The 25,205-nt window shown below is 40.8% G+C and overlaps 1 protein-coding gene across 15 annotated transcripts in view; it reads left to right on the top strand.

Moving 5' to 3' along the window:
• Nucleotides 1–25,205, top strand: part of TRIM2 (tripartite motif containing 2) — a 109,758-nt gene that overhangs the window by 57,764 nt on the left and 26,789 nt on the right. For 10 of the 15 annotated variants that reach the window (XM_045018362.1, XM_045018354.1, XM_045018353.1 and 7 more), the window contains 5 exons: nt 46–227; nt 2,254–2,491; nt 14,310–14,461; nt 16,182–16,362; nt 20,379–21,102. In XM_045018362.1, the coding sequence (XP_044874297.1) occupies nt 94–227; nt 2,254–2,491; nt 14,310–14,461; nt 16,182–16,362; nt 20,379–21,102 (1,429 nt within the window). In that variant the 5' untranslated portion in view covers nt 46–93. The remainder of the gene's footprint in view (nt 1–45; nt 228–2,253; nt 2,492–14,309; nt 14,462–16,181; nt 16,363–20,378; nt 21,103–25,205) is intronic. The other 5 variants (XM_045018359.1, XM_045018361.1, XM_045018364.1 and 2 more) reach the window with 1 other exon arrangement.

A 25,205-nucleotide genomic window follows, 5' to 3' on the forward strand; every position in this document is an offset into this window, starting at 1 on the left:
GCATTTCAGGCTGATTAAAACTTCCCCTCCCTCCCTCTGTTTCAGCAGTGTGCAGGGTAGAAGGGATCAGGACCCATATGTCAATGGTCTAGGATGGCCAGTGAAGGCTCCAACATCCCAAGTCCTGTGGTGCGACAGATTGACAAACAGTTTCTGATTTGCAGCATATGCCTGGAACGTTACAAGAACCCCAAAGTACTTCCCTGTCTGCACACTTTCTGTGAGAGGTAAGAGCTATTTTTTTCCCCGTTTTTGGTTCATGGTTTTCCATTCTTTTATTATCACAGTGCATACCTGCAAACCTACAATTATCTTCAACCAGCAATATACCTTCTGTCTGTCTAGGTCATCCTGAAGCATGATTCTAAATTCAAGATTAGGGAGGTGAACTGCCATTATTCACGTTGGGCAGTAAGCAGGAGACAGCAACAGAGTATCTAGAATCCCAATTTTTTATTTTTATAAATGAATGTTGTATGCTTTTCCCTTCTTTCACTCCACCATCCCCTTCTGGTTTTGCCTTGTTAAAAAGAGCCATGACCAAACATAGTTATTGCTCTATAAGTTAGAGTATGTCTAAACTTCAAAGACGGGTGTGTTCTTAACTGGGGTCAGCTAACCAGCATTGTCTAGCTTGGGTTACAATATCAGAGGAGACATAGCAACTTGGGTTAGCAGCTTGAGTTCAAGTCTATAGGGCTATCTTTAGCTCTCTAAATCCAGCTGAAATACCTGCATGTAAAAGGCTTCTGGTTAAAGGCGAAGAACTGTTCCTGAAGGAATCTTAGAGATTCTTCAGAGATACAGTGGGCCTGATTCTATATTTTTAATGGCTTTACAGTGATGAGTAACTATTAAAGTCCATGACGTTTTTTGATTTACACAGGAATGAGAAGAGAATCGGGTCAATGATGTATTAAAATCCATTGTCCTTTTCATTTACTGTGGTTCTATAAGATGTTATTTCTGAATGACAAATGTATTGGGAGGGGAATGGCCTTTGCTTGTAACAGTACTGAAAGTTCTGTATCTCCTAGACTGTCATAGATTTTAGAGACGTTAAAGCCTGATTTCAATCTAATTTATACCACTGTAAATTGGAAGTAAATCAATAAAGCTAATAAAGGGAGTTACACCAGCATGAAAATGGTGTGCAATCAGAATCAAGCCCTTAGATTAAGTGTCAGTTTTATACTGATTTGTCCATTATTAGAAGCAATAAAAAATGTTGTTGTTTTATTAAGTAGAGAAATAATTATCCTATTCTTGAATGTCCAACTTTTCAACATGCCATATTAAAATATCGACTTGTAATTAACTATCAGTCTTTCACATTGTAGGTAATGCTTGGTAAGTAAAAATTCTCTCAGAAAGGAAATCTGAAAATATATCTGACTTCCACTTTTGGTCTGACTGTCTCTCCAATGCAGCTAGCAATAGTTTAGAATTAATATTTTACACCAAACTGAGGAGAGAAGGAAAAAGTGGTTTTTGAAAAGTCAGTCTAAAAATACAGTTTAGAGTCCTTTGTTTGACCCAGGAAATTTAGCTTGTGGTAGACTTTTCTTATTTTACATACAGAACTGTTGGAGAATTAAAGTCAAATAGTTCTTCATGTGAATATATAGTTCAGGTGTTAAACATCACTTTCTAGCTCGATTTGCAGTGGGTATTACCAATAACACTGAAGTATAATATTTTCAGTTGTGTGGGTGAAGAGCAAAATGGTTTCTGGCACGTAGTGGTTGCTTTCCACAGTGAGCCAAATAAAATGGCTGAGGGCCTTTGTAGAAGGCACTTAGCATGAAATCCTGGCTTCACAGAAGTCAATGCCAAAGCTCCCATTGGTTTTAATTGGGAACTGGATTTGTCCCTAAAATATTAAAACCAAAGATTAAAATTAAACAAGGAGAATTGTTTGGGAAAGACAGCAGCTTAGCCAATGGATATCAATTAAAGAGAGACACTCTTGAAGGAACTTATATTTGTCCTATCACATCAGACACATTGGGTACATCAAATCCAGTCTCCTGCATTCTGTGTGTGTAGGAGTAGGATGTATGAGTGGGAGGAAAGATTAGAGAAGAAATTCCTTCCTGACCTTCATGATGGCTAGCTTTCACCCTTGCTATGCAAACTACAGCTGTTGCTGGTTAAAAATGATTTTCTTTAAAAAACAAAAGTACAAAGTAGCAGGGATAATGAGCTCTTGGGTTTTGATGCTACTCTGTTTTCAATCTTTCCTCTCAATAGGTGCTTGCAGAATTACATTCCAGCCCACAGTTTAACCCTTTCTTGCCCAGTGTGCCGGCAGACCTCCATTCTGCCAGAGAAAGGGGTTTCTGCACTCCAGAACAACTTCTTTATTACTAACCTGATGGATGTCCTGCAGCGAACACCAGACAACAGCATCGAAGAGTCCTCCATCTTGGAGACTGTCACAGCTGTTGCTGCAGGAAAACCTCTCTCCTGCCCCAACCATGATGGAAATGTAAGTGAAATGATTTCAGGTAATGCATGCTAAACTAATCACCCTAGCTTATAACAATGATGGTTTTTCAGATAGCAGGGATAATGAGAACCACAGCAGTTCTCTCTCTCTGATATCTATCTCAACAAGGTTAAAACTTGTTTTAAAGGAACAATACTAGAGCAGACTGCCTATTCATTAATAGGCGGGTTAAAGCATCTTATAATATTCAGGATATTCTTTTCTTACTGCTCAGCTCAGTTGCTATTGTCTCTATACTTGCTTACCTGCTTCTTTTCTAGAGCACAGTAAGAACACTGTCAAATTACAGAGCCTGTTGTGCCAATGTCCCCTTTCTGGTCTCTCCGAATGCCCTCCTTCAGGTGTTAGGTCTTGTGCCTTTACCTCTTCCAGGGCAGAATTCTGCAAATCCGCCACTCTTAGGCTCCGCCCTGGGATACAGTACCCAGTACACCAACCCTCAAGGGTTTACAGAAAAGTGGCTTATCTTGGTTTTTTCCTTACAATCCCCTATTAAAATTCATTCAAGAAACGTTCCAGGAACAGTGTCAACGCACAGTTTTCATAAACTACTACAGAGCAACTCTGAGTTCATGTCAGTCATACAATTACCAACTGTTTCATTGAACCTGGTTTGGAACATGAATGTTCCAACTCTTATTTCTTAGCCTGTTTCTAAAGCATAAAAAGCAGGCCATGTTGCAAACCTTGTCCTTCTTGTGTTATAAGATGAGTGCTGTGTTTGTTCTATAAGCCAAGAAATTTGTGACAAAATTTCAAGGCAATTTTTTTTGTGAGACTCAGTTTTGGTACTGGTATAATAGAAACAGTCGCTCTATAATACCAGCATCCATCAAATAAAATAACAGTTGCTTACCCTTCCATTATTGATCTGTGTGTGTGTGTAATTATTATTATTTCAGTATTGTAATAACCCATTGGAATCCCAGTTATGGACCAGGATCCCATTGTGCTAGATGCTGTACAAACAAGACAATACCTGTTCCAAAGAGCTCAACACCTAAATTCGATTTCTGTAGTTATTCTTACTCCCACAAGAGGTAAATTCTATAATCTAGGTCCAGGTACTGTAAAAGTTCAGGCTCTGGCATTCATGAGGCTCCTCCTATTAGCTAATTATTCCACTAGTCCATGGAAACATACTGGTAACCGTGATGAATGGTCAGGTGGTAGGGCCAATCCCCCAGTGGACTCTATCAGAAGAGAGATCCGGAACAAAGCTAATAACTGGAAAGCCAGACTTGAAAGCAGCACACCAGGGTGATGTGTCCACTGTAATCTGTTTTGCTAAGCAAACAAGTTGCTGCATTTTGTTGCATTTGGAGCTTTTCCAGGGTGTTAGTTTCTGGGCATAAGTTTCTATAAATGAACCTAGATCTTACGATTACTTGGATCACTATGGTGTGATCTGTGGCTAATTGCAGATGGAAGTGGGCATCTTGTGCTGCCATTGCTAATTTAGGTATCCAGTGTATCCAAATGCATTGAGCAGTCCCAAAGACTTTTGAGGGCTGCCAACTAACATAACATAACTATTGTGACAAAGTTCCTCCTCCTACCTTGGTGGGTCCTGCGCTTATTGGCAGATTTGCTCACCTCAGTGATCTTCCCCACAGTCTGGGTCAACTTCTCCTGTGTCTGATCAGGAGTTGGAAGGAACCCGGGCCCGCCCTCTACTCTGGGTTCCAGCCCAGGGCCCTGTAGATTGCAGCTGTCTATAGTGCCTCCTGGAACAGCTGCAACTCCCTGGGCTACTTCCCCATGGCCTCCTCCAAACACCTTCTTTATCCTCACCACAGGACCTTCCTCCTGGTGTCTGATAACACGTGTACTCCTTAGTCCTCTAGCAGTACACACTCTCAGCTCTTTGCACCTCTTGCTCCCAGCTCCTCACATGCACTTCCTCTCCTCTAGCTCCCCCTTCCCTGACTGGAGTGAGCTCCTTTTTAAACCCAGGTGCCCTGATTAGCCTGCCTTGATTGGCTGCAGGTGTTCTAATCAGCCTGCCTGCCTTAATTGGTTCTAGCAGGTTCCTGCTTACTCTAGTGCAGCCCCTGCTCTGGTCACTCAGGGAACAGAAAACTACTCATCCAGTGACCAGTATATTTGCCCTCTACCAGACTCCTGTACCCCATTGGTCTGGGTCTGTCACACTGTGTGAGTGTAAATGCACTAGATGGTTCAGAATGTTACAGCGAGAGTAAACTTTCCAGAATGCTTCTCTTTCTACCAGCATCCGCTCTCTCTCTCTTTCTTTCTCTCTCTTGTCTGGGCTCAGCTTTAGCAAACTGCTCTTCATTTGGGTGCTGACTTCAGGTAGCCAGTGAGTAAATTAGGGGGTGATGCTCACATTGGAGAGCAGGGATCAGGAACTGGCTGTCATCTGCATTCTGTTGGCATTTCAGCCCATGTTGTTTCACCTGCTATCCCAGAAGCTTTATATAAATGTTAAATAATATGGGGAGGAGGACTGAGCTTTGTGGGAGTCCATATGCTAGGCCTTTGGTAGTAGGGTTTGGTGGATTCCTGGAGGTTTCATCACATGATGTTATCTTTAATTAAATGTTAATCTTTAATTTCTGGAGACTCCAGGACAATCCTGGAGGGTTGGAAACACTATTTGGTAGTTGCCATAATGTCCCCCTGAATTCAGTCTAAAGGGAAGGACTTCAGCCATTTTAGAGCATTTCCATTCACCCATGTATCTTCTGTGAGAAGGTACAGGAATATATAGTGATAAAATGTATCATTTGCTGCAGAGAGGTGCAACAGAATGAGTGTGGCTGCTTTCCCCTTATCTATGAACAGCAAGAGCTCATCCAGCAGAGCAAAAAGTGCTCTGTCATGCCCTGACTGAGACAAATCCAGGATATTGGCTGTTGTTTTTTTGGCTAGTCTCTCATTTAACTGGCTTACAAAAGGGAAGTTTAGATGCTGGGCAGTAATTTGCACACCTAGTATTGAATAATGGAATCTTTAGCATTGATTAGTTTATTGCATGTGTCCAGGAATGGGGGGACGGGGGGGAAGGGATGTTTGTTAAATGTCCATACGTCATTTTAGAGGGGAAAATCTCTGTTAGTAGGTCAGAGTCCCAGATGTTCTGTACTCCCTTGCTCCCAAACAGATGTTGCTCCTGCTTCACAGACCACTTCATTTCTTCATTCTTCATTGGTAACAGCTTGAACCCATGAAAACTGGTAAAGACTTCAGTGAAGAGTCTCCTTTAGGCTAGATGAGAACAAATGGAGTGAATCTGTGACAGTCAGATGCTGTTACAGGGCACTGAAAGTGCCTTTGACAGCCATAGAGAAACATGCTGAGGGCTAAATGTGAGATTTGAGAGAAGATGGGACTTTGGGCGGGGGGGTGGGGGAAGGCAGTGAGACATTAGGTAAACATGGTTATGTATTTGTGCCACAGTTGTAGGAATGGGCAGTCACGTCTCCATTAACCCCTCTCTTCCTACTGTTTATTACCTTTTTCATTATAGTTTGGGGATTGCATTGCAGGTCATACCATTGTGTTTTTATTATCAAGTGGGAGGGAAAACGCACATTTGATACATTGTATTTAAATATTACCAGGCTTTGTATTTTTGGTTTGGAAATAAAATATATTTTTATTTTATGTAAGTAATTTTTCATCCCAGTGAATAAAAATCCCCTTGACTAAAATCGGATAAATACTGGTGTGTGGGAGGGAGGTCAAAACTGTTTCACTGGCTTGATGCCTGATTTTTAGTTTAACTGTCTTTAGTCCTTGTAAATTCTATGATCTCTCTGCCTGTGTGCCACTTAATCTAACCCCTCTCATTTCGCAATTTATTTATATCCCTGTATTAATTTTTTAAAACAAATCCTTTGTGACATCTTTGTCATGTGCTCTCTTGTGATAAGAGAAACTCAGTCTTATATGTCAGAAACTATTTCCTGTGTTTGAACTATGAATAGGTGCTTCCTCACACTTTTCCTTTAAATTAGGATGATAGGTCATATATACTGTAAAACTTTCAAACCTGAGTGCATAAAGTTTGACTCGTACATTATATTTAGGCACTGAGATAAGAGTGGCTTTATTTCAAAGGTGCTGAGCACCTGCAGCTTCCGTTGAGAATAGGAGTCAAACTTCAGGCACTAAGGTTTGAAGATTTTGGCCTAGGATCATAGAAGTTAGAAATGAGAGAATTATTAGATCATCAAATTCATGTTCTTGCAACTGCAGCATATAGTCCTATGCTAGAGAATGTGAGCAAGTGATACTACACTTGCTGTTTACATAGAAGACCAAAAGGAAGTGACATGTCAATGTGCATATACCAGAGCCTGTCTAGAACTGAAGAATTTATTGTAAACTTGTATGGATGCTACTTGCTACTGTACTGTCCGCTTAAAAATTCACTTATCTCTTGATGCTCACAAGAAGTGTGTTTAGTGTAACATTAAAATTCTTGTCATTCCACCATCCTTTGTACTTCCCAGTATGCCACTTACTTATGTATTTCATTAGACTGTAATATCTATTATTGTGTACTATCCAGTGTTCAGTGCTGTCATAAATATAAAGGAAAGGGTAACAACCTTTATGCATGCAGTAATATCAAATCCCTCCTGGCCAGAGGTACAGGATCACTTACCTGTAAGGGGTTAATCAGTTCAATTAACCTAGTTGGCACCTGACCAGAAGGACCAAAGGGGAAAGATGATACTTTCAAATCAGGGGGTAGGGGGAGGAAAGGTTTTGTTTGTGTTTTGTTTTGTTCCCTCTCGGGACAAAGAGAGAGACCAAGCAGGCAACCCAGCTCCTACTGAAATGATTCATCTAAAATTGCAGAAATTGTAAGTAATAGCAAAGAAATGCACTAGATTATCTTTTGTTTTAGCTTGTGAATTTCCCCTATGCTAAGAGGGAGATTTATTCCTATTTTGTAACTTTGAAGTTGAGCCTAGAGGGGAATCCTCTGTGTTTTCAATCTTTTTATTACCCTGTAAAATTACCTTCCATCCTGATTTTACAGAGGTGCTTCTTTTACTTTTTTTTAAATTATTTATTATAAAGTTCTTCTTTTAAGAACCTGATTGGTTTTTAGTGTCCTAAAAACCCAAGGGTCTGGTCTGTCTTCACTTTGTTAACCTATTGGTTGGTATATTATTCTCAAGCCTCCCCAGGAGAGGGGGTGAAAGGGCTTGGGGGGGGGGAATATTTGGGGGGGGGTGCAGATAGGGGTCCAAGTGGCCCCTCCCTGAATGTTTGTTTAAATCATTTGGTGGTGGCAGCAATACTATCCAAGGAAAGAAATTTGTGCCTTGGGGAAGTTTTAACCTAAGCTGGTGGAATATAAGCTTAGGGGGTCTTTCATGCGGGTCTCCACATCTGTACCCCAGAGTTCAGAGTGGGGAGGGAACCCTGATAAGTGCATTGTTGAGGCTAAAGAAATAGTGTATGTCAGGGTTGCCCCTCTTATGAAGAATCTAAACAGCTGAGGTCATTACTGAGAGGTAAGAACTTTTTGTCTCAAGGGGAGCATTTAGGATACTAGCTGATATTTAACTTAGCTGGAGAGACACAATATTAGGATTCAGATACTTTTGTCTGGTGGAATTGAAAAGATATGTAAGGTTTTGGTGTGTTTGTGCATTGCATATTTGTTTTTTTTTTTAAAAACTCCACTGTAACTTTGTAAACCTTTTAAAAAAATTATTTAAAGCTTTACCTACTACATATGTGCAATAATAGGTGAATGTTGGTAGAACAAAAGTCAGTACTGCTAGGTTTGCTGTACAGTGTATTGCTGCTTTAATTCAACTGTACACAAGATCAGTGAATGGAAAAACTTTAAACGCAATACAACTTTGATTATCCTAATATAAATGTGGAGAAGTGAATTTTTTTGACTACTGACCATCTTTTCCATATAACAGATGTCAGGTGGCATGATAGCTGGGAACTTGGGATAAATGTGGTCTTACTGTAAGAAATTATTTATCTCGAGTACATATATACTTCACTGTACAGATTAACATGTTGCTATAAGTGTCAAATGGTGGTAGCCAACATACTTGGAGGTTTAAAGGCACCTCAATGTGCTGGCATAAGATTGGATGGTTTTAAGGTGGAGTCAGTGGGTGAGTCTTTCAAAAGCACTTAACATTGTTTTAACTCTGATCTCATTACAGCCAATGGTAAAAACTCTTACTGACTTTAGTGAAAACAGAGTTGGGCTGATCATAGACTTTAAGGTCAGAAGGGACCATTATGATGACCATTATGATCGTCTAGTCTGACCTCCTGCACAACGTAGGCCACAGAATCTCACCCACTCACTTCTGTATCAAACCTGTGTCTGAGCCATTGAAGTCCTCAAATCATGGTTTAAAGACTTCAAGGTACAGAGAACCTTCCAGATTGCTTTAGAATATCCAACCCAATAAGATCAATTCAAGATTGCTTCCACCTGGAAACCAGAGGTTTGATCACATGTTTTCTCAATATATTTTGCAAGATCTTTCAGAATGCAAAGTTGACATCAGCAAAAAAGCTCATGTGATATCCTGTTCAGAAAAAAAACCAAACACCCATCCAACAGCAGTTCTCAACCAGGGGTATGTTTATACTTGAGGGTACTCAGTGGTCTTCCAGGGGGTATATCAGCTCAATTAGAGATTTGCGTAGTTTTACAACAGGCTACATAAAAAGCACTAGTGAAGTGAGTACAAACTAAAATTTCATATGGACAATGACTAGTTTGTACTGTTCTATATACTATACACTGAAAAGTAAGTACAATATTTGTATTCCAATTGATTTATTTTATAAGTATGTGGTAAAAATGAGAACGTAAACAATTTATCAGTAATAACGTGCTGAGACACTTGTATTTTTTTTGTCTGATTTTGAAAGCCAGTAGTTTAAGTGAGGTGAAACTTGTGGGTATGCAAGACAAATCAGACTCCTGAAAGGGGTACAGTAGTCTGGAAAGGTTGAGAGCCATTGCAGTAGCATACGTCTGTGGTTAGGACTAAATACAAAGGAACAAAATATTAAAAGTATTAGCAGGTTAAGAGATTGTAGACAAAATCTGGGGAAATCAGTTTCTAGGCAGGATTGACTTTAAACTAAGCCTAAATTGCATAGAATAACTTTTTGCCCCCCGTTCATTTGCCGTGAAACTGTCTAGATTGTGTCGTATCAAAATGAAAGAAGATTCAGTGAAAACATTTAAAATATGTCTGAGGCAAAGAGAATTGCTCCTAGGGAGCCATATGGATGTTCTCTTTAGAACACAGCCACACCTGCTATTCAGGTTTTATGTGATTCTTTGGTATTGGAACAAGGAGAGAGAAGATTATCCAAGATAGATTTTTCTTATGCCAGAAAGAGGTTTTTGGACAAACTGGAGCATATGTTCTAAATTGTTCCAGTCAAGGTCTCAAATGTATGTTTGCAGCAGCACATCAGGGTGCATTATACTGAATTCAAGGGGGATAATTCAATGTAGTGCAGTAAAAATATGTATTTTAATTAGGGCTGTCAAGGGATTTAAAAAATTGCAATTAATCGCACTGTTAATAATAGAATGCCATTTATTTAAATATTTTGGATGTTTTCTACATTTTCAAATATATTTCAATTGCAACACAGAACACAGTGTACAGTGCTCTTTATAATTTTTATTACAAATATTTGCACTGTAAAAACAAATATTTTTCAATTCACCTAATACAAGTACTGCAGTGCAATCTCTCTTTATCATAAAAATTGAACTTACAAATGTAGAATTTACCGAATTAACTGAACTCAAAAGTAAAGCCATGTAAAACTTTAAAGCCTACAAGTCCACTCTGTCCCACTTCTTGGTCCAGCCAATCGCTCAGACAAACCAGTTTACACTTGCAGGAGATAATGCTGCCCACTTCTCATTTTCAGGTGACATTGTAAATAAGAACAAGTATTTGCATGGCACTGTTGTAGCTGGCATCACAAGATATTTACATGCTAAAGATTCATATGTCCCTTCATGCTTCAACCACCATTCCAGAGGACATGCATCCATGCTGATGACGGGTTCTGCTTGATAACGATCCAAAATAGTGCGGACCGACGTGTGTTCATTTTCATCATCTGAGTCAGATGCAACCAGCAGAAAGCTGATTTTTCTTTGGTGGTTGAGGTTCTGTAGTTTCTGCATTGGGGTGTTGCTCTTAAGACTTCTGAAAGCATGTTCCACACCCCGTCCCTTTCATGTTTTTGGAAGGCACTTCAGATTTTTAAACCTTGGGTCAAGTGCTGTAGCCATTTTTAGAAATCTCACATTGGTACTTTCTTTGAGTTTTGTCAAAACTGCAGTGAAAGTGTTCTTAAAATCAACAACATGCACTGGGTCATCATCTGAGACTGCTGTAACATGAAATATTTTGCAGAATGCAGGTAAAACAGAGCAGGAGACATACAATTTCCCCCAAGGAGTTCAGTCACAAATTTAATTAATGCATTTTTTTTAACAAGCATCATCAGCATGGAAGCATGTCCTCTGGAATGGTGGCCAAAGCATGAAGGGGCATATGAATGTTTAGCATACCTTTCAATACCGGCTATAAAAGTGCCATGCGAATGCCTGTTCTCACTTTCAGGTGACATTGTAAATAAGAAGCAGGCAGCATTATCTCCCATAAATGTAAAGAAACTTGTTTGTCTTAACGATTGGCTGAACAAGAAGTAGACTGAGTGGACTTACAGACTCTAAAGTTTTACACTGTTTTGTTTTTAAGTGCAGTTACGTAACACACAATTTCTACATTTGTAAGTTGCATTTTCACGATAAAGAGATTGCACTACAGTACTTGTATGAGGTGAATTGAAATACTTTTTCTTTTGTATGCCATTTATTTGTAATAAATATAAAGTGAGTACTGTACACTTTGCATTCTGTGTTGTAATTGAAATGTATAAAAACATCCAAAAATATTTAATTTCAATTGGTAGTCTAGGGTTTAACAGTTTAACACTGTGATTAATCATAATTTATTTTTTGAGTTAATTGCATGAGAACTGCGATTAATCAATAGCCCTAGTTTTAATTATTGTATCTAATGACACAAAAATTACATCACTAAAGAGTTTTGTAAAGTCTTTTAAATATAATAGTCAAATAAGTAAGAAACAGAGAGTTAACAACATCTTGACGGTGATGTAGAATAAGGCAAAGGAAATGAAGTGCATGACCATATGGCAAAGACTTTCAGAGTTGTCTAAAGTCTGATATTTATTTTTTCTTCATTGTTTTTAATTTGTTACTTTACAACCATGAATGTCTCCAGCTTTGTTACATTTCTTTTGTCTTAATCCTATTGTTACCTTGAGACTGAACCTCTTGCTGATGTTTATCAGTAAAGTGGCAGCTCTACATGCGTGAAGAAACATTGTGATTCAAAGGGCCTCATCCTGTGAGGTGCTGAGCTCCCTGAATTCCCAGTGAATTCAGTGGGGGCTGATGATGCTCACTACCTTTCAGGTTTGCATGACTGAACCTTAATTTGTAAATTCTACATATTTTTCCCCCCTGCTTTTATACTCTACCTGAGACTCTCTTCTCCAGCTGCTCTTTTGTCTTCTTTTTTCTGTAAAATAGTTTCCATGAGCTACCAACAAATAAATAAACCCTTGTCATCTGTGTTGCCCATATCTTGGGGGTGGAGATGAGAGAAGCTTATTAGAGGAAAATACTGACTAATTCTCTTACCAGATAAAAATATTTCATCTTTTACCTCACTAATTCTCAGGACCTTCTTGGTCTTGCTAGTTACTTTGTGCAACTCCTATAGAACTTTTTTGGCTTATGTGAACATAGCTGACTCACTCTTCCTCTCACAGATTTCTTGGTGTCAACATATTCAGTGCAGATGGCTCTGTTTAAGAGTTCTGAGTGCCAAAAACATGGGCCTAATTGCATGTGAAGCTGACACTGTTTGGAATTCACGAGTGTGCTGCCAGCTTCTCCCTTTGACACACATTCTATGAGTTTCTTTATTTTTTTAATAAATCTGACACTCCTTGTATACGTAATACCATACTCACTCTCTGTGTGGAAGTGTATCATTTCAACTAACCCATGGGGTTTTAAATGTAGGACTTTTCTGTTCCTTGTCCTTTTGTGAATATATGCAGCTTTTGGCTCATATCCTAGCAAATGTAACAATCAGGTTTGTCTCTAAGTAGAATGTAAACATTGCACTGGCAGCGTAACAGGTTGAAACATTCTTTCCTTTTATAAATGTAGATCACTACTTCAGTCAGATCCCCACCTGAGTGAGTTTGTTTTTGTTTTATGGGCAGGCCTGCACAACTCGTAAAGCGGTGAGGGCCATATTACTCCAAAGAAAAGAGCTGTGGGCCAAAACCCCGTGCCCCCCCCGAACTCTCCCACCCTGCTGAACCCCCCCATGCACCACCCAGCCCCCCTGAAACACAACCCCCCCCAGCTCCGCCCGCCCCACGGAAACAAACCCTCCTTCCTCAGCGCCACCCCACCAAAACAGCAGTATTGAACCTTGGTAATATGTTATAGCGGGCCCCTAAGGTAGTATAATTAAGGTAAAAGAAAAATGTCTTTTTGCTAGAAGTAGAATAAGATCTCTCTCCCCCCACCCACTTTGTAATCAATTCCCCTGTTGAATGAATGAGGTGTGAATGAGGAAGGCAGGCACCTCCAGCCAGCTGCAATCCTTGGAGAGGGGATGGGAGCCAGAACAGATCAGTAGAACAGGTCAGCCACTGACTCACCATTTGCCTCCTCAGCCCCCTCCTCCATCGCCGGCTCACCTGCCCGCCCCCACCACTGCCCACCTGTTTGCCTCCTCAGGCCCCCCCCCTCACCTGCCGCTTACCTACTCACCCCCTGTGGGCCGCACAGTGAGCCCACGCTGGCCGCATGCGGCCCCCAGGCCGCATGTTGTGCAGGCCTGTTTTGTGGGGATTGGAAATGGGATATGGAGCTTTTTCCCTTTTTGATCATTGGCTCAGATATGATCCAGGTCAGTAGCAAATGACGGTCATGTTTGGTGATCTCAGTCTCCAGTTCATGTTGCGACATTGAGACTGCCAAGCAGGGTTTTTCATAAAGAGGCTATGGATGAATTAGCACCAAGACTAAAGTGACCTGGTCTTCAGTGGTTGTTCATTCCATCGCTGAATGGAGACACATTGTTATCTATTGTTATACAGTGTCAGGAGAGTGTTACGGCTAGCTGCTGCTGTATTGGTACTCAGTTTCCAGAGCTGATCTGATATTTCTTACCAAATTCATTTAAAGCAGTTGCATTTGGTAGTTTGAGATAAATCAATGGCAATATCAGCTTTTAAGGAGTATCACAAATTTTAAAACAGCCACTTTCTTAAACACTTATGCTTTGTGCCAGGCTTTAGGGCTTGGCTACACTCAAAACTTCAAAGCGCTGCCGCGGGAGCGCTTTGAAGTGTGAGTGTGGCCACAGCGCCAGCGCTGGGAGAGAGCTCTCCCAGCGCTGCACGTACTCCACCTCCCTGTGGGGTTTAGCTTACAGTGCTGGGAGCCGCGCTCCCAGCGCTGCGGCACTGTTTACACTGGCGCTTTACTGCACTGTAACTTGCTGCGCTCAGGGGAGTGTTTTTTCACACCCCTGAGCGAGAAACTTGCAGCGCTGTAAAGCGCCAGTGTAGCCAAGGCCATAGTCTCAGGATTTAGGTAATATATTCAAAACATCCTTCCTAAGTGATGCTGTTGCTGCAATGTTAAATTTAGAACTGCACTCTCTTGCACCAGGTGATGGAATTTTACTGCCAATCTTGTGAGACAGCCATGTGCCGGGAATGTACAGAGGGAGAACATGCAGAACACCCCACTGTACCTCTCAAGGATGTGGTAGAACAACACAAGGCTTCACTACAAGTCCAGCTGGATGCTGTCAACAAAAGGTACACAAGTTATTCTGGCTCCACCATGACATACTGCTGTGCATTAGGTGATTGGTCAAGCTGTTATTGAAACTGCTGTCTTAATCAGTTCACACTGCCCCTAGTGGAACTGTTAGTCATCCAACATGATCCCCTGACTTGTTTTCCTTTACAATATGGTTTTGACTAACTTTTTTGAATATTAATATTTTAGCAATTTTTTAAATGAGCTTGGTCATCATGAATGTGATGGACCAAATACACTGGATTTCCCCTGGTCACAGAGTAGGAAGCTGCTTATACAAGCTTCTATATTCAGCTCTGAACGTTTACCTCACTGTTCCAGGCCTGGATCCCTTGAGGAGAGATGAAGCATAACATTCCTGCTTAGTTGTGTGGTGTTTTACTCATTTAGTTGAACTAAGATTGTAAGAAAAATTACTTTTAAAAAGTCCCAGTTCTTAAGGAAGATGGAAAGAGTCTGAGTCTTCTGGGTAGAGCACTGGCCTGGAACTCAGAGAAGTGGGTTCAGTTCCCAGCATAACTACAAACTTCCTGTGTTACATTGGGCAACTGTGCATCAGTCCTCCACCTGTAAAACGGGAGTAATGCTTACCTGCCTCACAGAGATGTGGTTGGTTGTGAGGATAAAAAAATCTATTAATGACTGTGATGCACTCCAATACAGTAGATCCTCAGATACGAACTGACCGGTCAACCACACACCTTGTTTGGAACCAGACATATGCAATCGGACAGCAGCAGAAACAGACCAAAAAAAAAAAAAAAGAGGGGGAAATACAGTACAGTGCTGTGTTAAATATAAACTACTAAAAAAAGGGGGGGGAGGGCTTTTAAAATTTGACAAGATGAGGAAACTGTTACTGTGCTTGTTTAACTTAGATTAATATAGTTAAAAGCAGGATTTTTCTTCAGCATAGTAAAGTTTCAAAGCTGTATTAAGTCAAGTTTACAACTGACTATTGAAACATTGTGGTTGTTCTTTCATTCATATTTATAAACATTTCAGAGTTAAGAACAACCTCCATTCCTGAGGTGTTTGTAATTCTGTGCTACAGAGAAGAGGATCAAAAAAATAACTAGGTATCTTCAGCATGGTAGAGGCTGGGTCTTGTTTATGCACCCTAAGGTACCTACCTTCCAAGAAAGGGGTGTAGAATGCTGGGGTGAAAAATATTTGGTATGCACATTTAGACACAGAACACATAAATGATACTTGATCTTTAAAAATATATTAGAACTTTTTGGAAAATAGTGAAAGATGTGGGGGAGTTCCAATTTCCCCCTTCCCCACCCCTACAGAAGCATGAATGACTGTCTATCCTTAAAAGTCCTCCCTGGTGGAACTCCATCGGTTTCAATGGAGTTCCACCAGAGTGGATTTTGGCCCTAGAATGTCATGGATAATGCACCAATCTTTTGTTTTTGTTTTAAAAAGGTTAAACGACTATAGTGTAAGTAGGGTTGCCAATCTTCAAGGATTGTCCTGTAGTCTCCAGGAATTAAAGATGAATCTTTAATGTTATGTGATGAAACCTCAGGAATACATCCAACCCAAATAGGCAACCCTAACTGTAATAAAAGGAGCAGAATTCTGTTGTTGAATCAATCCCATTCCCATGTGGTTTTTAAAGGCAGTATTTTTCATCACAGGATTTTAGGAACAAGGGACAAGACTGTTTTTTGAGATGCCAATCATTGTAATTTATTTCCTTCACAGACTTCCAGAGATAGATTCTGCACTTCACTTCATATCTGAAATCATACGTCAGTTAGCCAACCAAAAGGCTAACATTGTAGATGACATTCATTCCACTTTTGATGAACTACAGAAGACTTTAAATGTGCGAAAGAGTGTGTTGCTTATGGAACTGGAAGTGAATTATGGCCTTAAACACAAAGTAAGAGATGTGTTCTTTTTCCAGTGACAGTTATAAGAATTGTTTTATTAAATTAATAATGGCTATATGATGCCAACAGGTAAAATTATTGTCCAGCTATGCTGAAAGGAGGACAGGAGACACTGTATGTGGTTTAATGCAGCTGCAACTTTATTCTTAACTGTCTGGGAATACCCATCAGGTAAAAGCATACCGTGCAGGTAATTCCATGGTATAAATTGAAATGATCCAGGGGCTTCCATCAGCCCACCCTCTGCTAGAACCTTACTCTCTCATCTGCTCCTGCTTCACGAATGAGGGTTAAGGTAGGCTATAAAAGAAGTGGGGTGTTGGCTGTCTGTTGTCAGTCATAAGAGCCCCAACCCCCCCTATTTTTGCTCTTAACAAATACCTCCTTTAAATCCTTTACCAGTCCATTTATCTGATCACTGTATCCCTTCCCTATAGAGTAGCGCCCCATGTGAGCATAATGAGTTGCAACATCATAGCCTAACTCCTGTTCTGTGTTCACTCCCAGCTAACTTCCCCCTCCCACCCCCACAACCCACTGTGGGGAAGGCGAACTCCGCCCTCTTTCCCCCCCCCCCCCCAATGCGCACACACAAACTTTGCCTATGCCAATCTGGCAGTGAGGGAAGAATTCCAAGGAAAAGAACAACTAGTGCAGTGTTCACAGTGAATCCTGATCAAACCTGGTATTTTGCCACTTCCATGGATGGGAAGGTGGGTACTGCTCCACCTGGTCCCAGTACAGGGGCGGCTCTAGACATTTCGCTATGCCGCGGGGGGTGCTCTGCTGGTCACCAGGAAGGTGGCAGGCAGGCCGCCTTTGGCGGCATTCCTGCGGAGGGTCCGCTAGTCCCACGGCTTCGACAGAAGCTGCGGGACCAGCGGACCCTCCGCTGGCATGCCTGCGGGAGGTCCACCGAAGCAGGGACCAGCGGACCCTCCGCAGGCATGCCACCGAAGGCTGCCTGCCTGCCGCCCTCCCAGCGACCAGCAGAGCGCCCCCCCGCGGCGTGCCGCCCCAAGCACGCGCTCGGCATGCTGGGGTCTGGAGCTGCCCCTGTCCCGGTAAAAGAGGACTTCTACTCAGCGTGTACTTATATAATCGCCCCTCTCTGGTCAGTGGGGGAGAATGGGTCAGTGTCCTCACGCTGACCTGCTTTGAGGCTGCATAATCAGTCTGTATCTCTTTCTGTCACTCAAAGAAGTACATACCTTTCTCCAGCAAGCTAGACAATGGCCCTCCACCACTTAATGTGCAATGCAGCCATTCTGTCTGAGATCACATTTTCTTTAGTTTGGAAAGTTTCCACAAAGCATATATTATCATACTTTCTTTTAAAGGTACACTTTCAGGTCATTTTAGATTTTGTAAAATCTGGGGTTTGTTTTTTTGTTTTGTATAAGCAAACATTAGAAGAAATGTTTTAATGAAATTTATTTTAAAACAGTGACTAGAAACAGTTTTTACTTTGAAACACTGCAGGGAAGCGTTATTCATTTTAAACCCAAATATTCCAGCATCCTGCTAATGTACAGTATGAATATTAAAAATGAAATTGACTACAAGTACACTATAAACAAAAGTGAATTGATCAGTATATTGCAGTTATCCAAGCTGACGGTCATTTCTTTTTAAATATTTGAAATATGTTATAAATATGAGTTATGGTGAGGTTGAATATTTTCCTTCTGTGTAATGACAGAAAAAATATTTGGAATATAATGATTTTAAGCTAAGATGCAAATTGGTTTTCTCCATAGTTGTGGATTGTTCCTGTTACTGTGCAGCAAGTTACAGCCACATGTGACTCCTAGTCAGATTGGGACTGATTGTTGGCTATAATATCTGTTTAGCTCAGCATGTCCTAGAATAAAGGATAGATAGAAAAAAATGTTTGGAGTTTTTTGTAAATAAGTAAAGAATTTTAAGATCACAAAATGCTTTGTAATTATTTTGCTGCCTGTTCATCTCAATAGCAAATATTCCTGAATTTTGTGCGGTAGGTGGGGAACAACAGTAAACAATGTAAAATTCCTGGACAAAATACTTTAAAGTGAAGTTAAGATTAATGGTACATATCAATAATTTAAAGGTAACAATTCTTAAAAGAACATGGTATAGAAGTAGGTATATAAAGTCAGGCTAATTCTAAATTTAGATGTACAAGAAGCTAGAACATTTGTAAGTGTAAACATTCACATGGATGGTAGACAAATTACCTTAATTCTGCCCCTGTAGAGATGCCAGCCTGCTATAGTCCCATCTTTGTAGTTGAAATATTGAAAATGTGCACAATTTTCTTACATTTTCACTACAATATATCAAAAAGTTGGACTTTCTGTATTTGAGTAAATCCCTCTATATTTTTAGGGTGTCATAATTCAGGAATCCTTTTCCAATTCATTTCAAATTTGTAAAATATAATATTTCTACCTTGTTTCCAGACCTCACTTACCAATTCTGAGGTTGATATGACTTTGTGGATTTTAGAGCAAGGGTTACAACTGAGTGTATAATGGATACTCTGTTGCAACCTTAAATATGAAGTGGCTACTTAAAATCCACCAAAATTTCAGGCTACCTTACCTGCCCACCCTAACAATTCTTCCCACTATCCTATTAGCCCCCACCTTCCTGGCTGTTGAAAACTGGGGAGTAGACTTCCCTCCCTGGTTCCTTATTGAGCAGGGGTGGGCAAACTTTTTGGCCCAAGGGAAATTGTATGGTGGGCCACGAATGCTCACAAAATTGGGGGTTGGGGTGAGGGCTCGAGGGTAGGGCCAGAAATTAGTTCAGGGAGCAGGAGGGGGCTCTGGGCTGGGCAGAGGGTAGGGTGTGAGGGCTCTGGCTGAGGGTACAGCCTAGGCTCTGGGGTGGAGCTGGGGATGAGGGGTTGGAGGTGCAGGAGGGTGCTCTGGGTGGGGACCAAGGGGTTCGGAGGGCAAGAGGGGGATCAGGGCTGGGGCAGGGAGTCAGGGCACAGGAGGGAGTCGGGTGCAAGCTCCAGGTGGCGCTTACCTCAAGTAGCTCCCAGGAGCAGCAGCATGTTCCCTCTCTGGCTCTTCCGTGGAGGCATAGCCAGGCGGCTTGTCACACTGCCTTGTCCACAAGTGCTGCCCCTGCAGATCCCATTGGTTCCCAGCCAATGGGAGCTGTGGGAGCAGCACTTGGGGTGGGGGAAGTGTGCAGCGCCCCCTAGCTGCTCCTGTGTGTAGGAGCTGGACAGAGGACATGCCGCTGCTTCCAGGAGCCGCACGGAGTGGGGCAAGCCCCCAGCTGGAGCACTGGAGCAGGGCAAGTCCCAGACCCTGCTGCCCGATGGGAGCTTGAAGGCTGGATTAAAACATCTGAAGGGCCTGATGCCGCCCCCAGGCCATATTTTGCCCACCTCTGTCATAAGGAGACTTTTTCCTTTCTCTTTTATTTTGGTTGAGGGCCACTCTCTCCATTCAGCCATTCTGAGACCCCCGCCCCCCACAACCATGCTTCTTGTATTACAGTGGGGAGACCCGTCTCCTCTGTAAATGTGGGAGAAGAGGAACTCTCTGGGGCAACTTGCTGCAGCCTCCCATGTAAATAGGGGAATGTCTGGTGACTCCAAAATACCAGCGTCCCTGTGTGCAGAGCTCATTGTTTCACAACAATGTGGACAATCTATGACTGTTCTCAGACAGAGGGATGGCAGCTCTACCAGCACATTCAGTAGTGAGGCAGATGGAGTGGTAATGTAACAATTTGCTACTGGTGGACCTCGTGAAACCCTGCAGCACTGGCTTCAATTAGGAGGTCCACACCAGACTGAGTCCTGGTGCTCCATGAATCTTGCCATAGCTTACTGGTGGGTTCCAGAGAATTGACACTGCACTTTTTTAAAAGTTGAAGCTTTTAACATACGACACAGTAGGTTGTGCTTTAAGGATTTGCATATCTATAAGTTTGTGTTTCCAGATTGTCACCCAATCTCATCCTGACATGACTTGAACCAGGTGTTTCATATTACTTTCAGGTCCTACAGACACAGCTGGATACCCTGCTTGAAGGACAAGAGAGTATTAAGAGTTGCAGCAACTTTACAGCCCAAGCACTCAACCATGGTACTGAAACTGAAGTTTTACTGGTTAAGAAGCAAATGAGTGACAAGCTGAATGAGCTGGCTGACCAGGACTTCCCACTGCAGCCCCGTGAAAATGACCAGCTGGACTTCATAGTAGAAACAGAAGGATTGAAGAAATCCATTCACAACCTGGGTACTATTTTAACCACTAATGCCGTAGCATCTGAAACAGTTGCCACAGGTGAGGGGCTGAGGCAAACTGTGATTGGACAACCTATGTCAGTTACCATAACAACCAAGGACAAAGATGGGGAGCTCTGTAAATCTGGGAATGCTTACCTCACTGCTGAACTGAGCACACCTGATGGGAGTGTGGCGGATGGAGAAATACTTGACAATAAAAACGGCACTTACGAATTTTTGTATACTGTTCAGAAAGAAGGGGACTTTACTCTCTCACTGAGACTTTATGATCAGCATATCAGGGGCAGTCCATTTAAACTTAAAGTGATCAGATCAGCAGATGTGTCCCCTACTACTGAAGGAGTTAAGAGGCGTGTTAAGTCTCCTGGCAGTGGCCATGTGAAGCAGAAAGCTGTGAAAAGACCAGCTAGTATGTACAGCACTGGCAAAAGAAAAGAGAATCCTATTGAAGACGACTTGATCTTCAGAGTGGGTAAGGAAATTATCTTCTATCTATTGGTACTAGGGTCATGGCATTCACATTGTAATTAAGTACACTTCAGGAAAACTGGGTAAAAAGCTAGTTTTAAACTATTGTCAACACACAAGTGAAATTTAATGCTGGTCAGATCTAGGCTTTTGAAGTCGTTAGAATAGTAAATGAGGAATTGCATGGGATTTCATTCCATATGTCCCTAAAGGAAAAAGTCCCCAACTCTGTTGTTCTTGGAATTCCTACCCAATGTGTGTTGTCTCTGTGACAACTGGAGAGAGAAGAAAGGGAAAAGATAGAAATTCTCCTGTGACTAATATTTACTGTTGGGTTTAGAACATAATTTATTGGCTCTTGTGTACTGTGAGGTGAATAGTACATTTAACAGATGCCAAAATAATAATCTGAAGTTTGGGGAGGGGGGTCTTAAGTGAGGTAAGTGGGATTTGAGGTTTAAAGGCAAGAGGTTATAGTCCTACAGGATAAAACACTTAGGGCCAGATTTTTTTAATTATCTCAGCGCTTAACTCCCACTGGCACCTAAATATCTTTAAAAATCTGTCCCTTCCAAGTTCTCCTTAAAACAGAGCTGAGTAGCAAATTCTTTTTCAGAGTATTTGAAGAATAATTCCCCTCTTTCAAAATGGCTTTGATCTTCTATTGTTCTCAATTGGGCTGAATCTAAATACTGCTCTCCATTTATATGTCCTTCTCAAAAGACAGCAAAGAGTCCTCTGGCACCTTATAGACTAACAGAAGTATTGGAGCATGAGCTTTCGTGGGTGAATACCCACTTCGTCGGATGCATGACAAAAAAGACAGTCACTATCTAGCTAAAGCCTCAATTTGCCTTCTCCTAACAATGTTCCTTTTCACCTCCCTGACACCAAAGGAGGCTGCCATGTTCTGTGCAGGAAGCTTAACTCCCTCCTTCCCCGCCCCCTCCCCCCCTAAACTGAGAACAATGGAAGGTAGTGGTTATTTTGAAGGAGGGCGTATTAACTGAGGTCAGTCTATGGCCCCTGTTCCACTGTATACAATGAGATATGGTAATCATTTTGGGAGGACAAGTCTGTCTTCATGAGTTTTTCTGAAATAGAAGACTTTATTCTTCAGCCTCTACTAACCAGATTAACTTCAAACTATGAAAAATGGCAAAAAAATTATCATTAACCCTAATTCTCTCCCCCCCCCCCCCCAAAAAAAAAACAACAAAAAAACAAACCAACAACTAGCCATTGCATCAGATTGGCAGGAAGGAGAAAAGCTTTTGATTCAAGGGGGAAATGTGATGTGTGTGTCTAGGGAAATATAGGGCAGTAGAAACTGTCTTGTGTATGAGCAGGGAAAATGAGATGCCAGAAGAAAGGGAAAACTGGGGTGTATGAGCAGGAGAATATAGGGTGCAGGAGAGGAGAAAACTCTGGAAGGAGGACAAAATTGATGTGTACACCAGCTATTTCATGCTGCTCTAGAACAGTGTAAGCACCCAGAGTGTACTGCTGAATTTGGCCCCAAAAGTTAAAATTTAAGATTGATATTACATATCTTCAGAACATTAGAAACAGCACATTGTGGTAATCTCTTTGGTTTTCTTGTTCTATTATTATTGTGTGAAAATGTTAATATTGTTTTAAAAAGGGAAATGTCAAGACAAAAACTGTTAAAATGGGACTGGTTGAGAAAACATATATCATGATTTAGGATAAAGTATGCTACAGTCTTAACTATTACTTAACCTTGCTATAGTGACATCATGCAGTAACCGCGTGATTACATGGTCTCAGATTAAACATCTTTGTTAAAATTTCTCTCACATCGTAAGTAGCAAAAAGAGAAAAGAAAAGACTCCTATGTGTCTTTAAACATTTTTTAACTAATCTGGGACTACAAAAGCTAAATGCCTTAATTATATACTCCTAGTATTTCATGATTTCACTAAGGGCAGAGTTAAAGTTGTTTGGAAATGTGCAGTTAAGACATCTATACCTTAACATATATTTGGACTATTATTATTATTATTTATTATTATTTTATTAGTTTAACCTTATCTCTGAATTCCTGGGCTTACAATGCTTGTTTTGGAAATAAATACATCATCTCAGTCTCATTTACAATTACTGTCTTAATTCTTAATTCGTCTGTAATATAGTGCCTGTGAATATAACAACTCACTAACTAAAAAGGCCTATAAATTATTTTACTGTATCTTAAAATAATACAAGGTAACTAAATACTAAATCTATAAATTTCCCTAGGACTTGGGGAGGGGAAAAATAGCAAGATTTACAATATTTAAAAAAATCAGGTCTACAGAGGTTCATGTATGGAATTTGCTAACAAGACAACATGCTGGCTTTGCCAGTCTCTGAAGAGTGATTGAACAAATGGTAAAGACCAGAATACATTAAGGATTGTGTTGGACATACAGTCACAAATGATTTCTTCATGCATGTGATTATCCATATCTGTTAGATTACATACGTAAATCAATCCATATTTTTAATATGTTCATTACCATCGTACCTAGGTAAAATTAACATTCTCTTTCTGAAAATGGACCTAACAATCACCAGCCTTTCCTAAAAGGAGGGTAAAGAAACAGACCAGTATATTGCATTGTGAAATAAATGACCCTCTGAATATAACAGATTCAATGTATGTTAATGAGTCTTTTCAGGGAGAGGATGGTGCTCCGTTTTATTGGCAATAACATTTGTTCTTTTGGGGCATGCAGTCTCAGAAAATTGGAAATGAGATGCATAGCCCTTCACATTTAGGTCACTGGTTCAAATTCAGCCTATTTCAGTAGTGCCAAACTTTGTATCCTGTTGACTGTTTGGCCTGAATTAAATGCATTTAGTTCCTATTGGATGTTCTCCAGTGTCTAGTGGGCATGTATCCTTGTCACAAAAAATACTACCACACCTAGCACCAATGCAACTCTTACTAGTAGTCTCATCAGAGAGACTGGTTATTGAAAGGGCTGTGAAGATTAAATCTCCTCCCTCTCCTTCCCCCTCCCTCCATCTAGGCTGTGTCTACACTAGATAATTACAGGATCTGTAATTCTCCATCAGTGCAGTTCCATTGGTGGAAGCAACAACAGAGGGGTTAGTGTAGACATGTCTCAGACATTTTTAACAGTCATCTAGCCCTACTTGCAGTAACGTTAAAAAACACAGTGGCAGAAGTTTCTCACTGTCACAGTTGTTGCAGCTGTGTCCTAACTTTCCTAGAGTACACAAGACCCTAGGGATGTCCCTCTGGGTCAGTGTTGAGGCCTAACAGTGTGGCAACATAGGGAAATCTTGCACAGCTGCTATCAGAGATGTGCCAGTTCTGAGAATAAACAGGGGACCTCTGACAGATATGGTAACAATCTGACATCTTTCATGAGCACTAGTTTCTCTGTTGCTCATGCATGCATGCATGTTCACTCACCTGCACACAAAGAGAAGGCCAAATTCATCCCTGATGTAAATCAGTAGATTTACCCAGGGAAGAACTTGGACAATCCTTAAAATGAATTTATTTTCTAGAGTGTCAGATAAGCTCAATATATTTTTAAAAATACTAAAATAGATGATACCTTAAAAATTATTTGCAAGGTATCTTGGATTTTATTTATTTATTTTTAAAATCTCTGTAGATTAACATTTCTACCAATAGTGTCTGTTATCACTGTAGCATATCTTGGTTCAAGTGAGCAGCTTGTACCATGAACCTGCTATCTGGTTGGATTGCAATTCATGGAACAGTCGCAATTTTTCACAGCCCTGTCTGTATACTGCAAGCCTCGCTTATAAAACAAGCCCAAATGTATTTTGAAAGTTGAAGCACAGCTTCATTCTGTTATAACAGAAACAACATAATGTGATGGTTTTGTTTTTGTTTTGATTGCTTGAAAAAATAAATTTAGAACTTGAAGCTTTGTCTACTAACATTAGAGTTTCCCCCACTGGGATACATGGATCACTTCATCCCATTCTGGGGAGAATTCATATCTCTTTATTTAACAGAATAGCTCTTCCAGATAAAGAATCTATGGAGAAGTAGCTGCCTTGCTGATCACTGGACTATAACGTGTACTATATGTGTAC

The sequence above is a fragment of the Mauremys mutica genome, chromosome 5 (assembly GCF_020497125.1).
Source record: "Mauremys mutica isolate MM-2020 ecotype Southern chromosome 5, ASM2049712v1, whole genome shotgun sequence".
NCBI classification, from domain to species: domain Eukaryota; kingdom Metazoa; phylum Chordata; order Testudines; family Geoemydidae; genus Mauremys; species Mauremys mutica.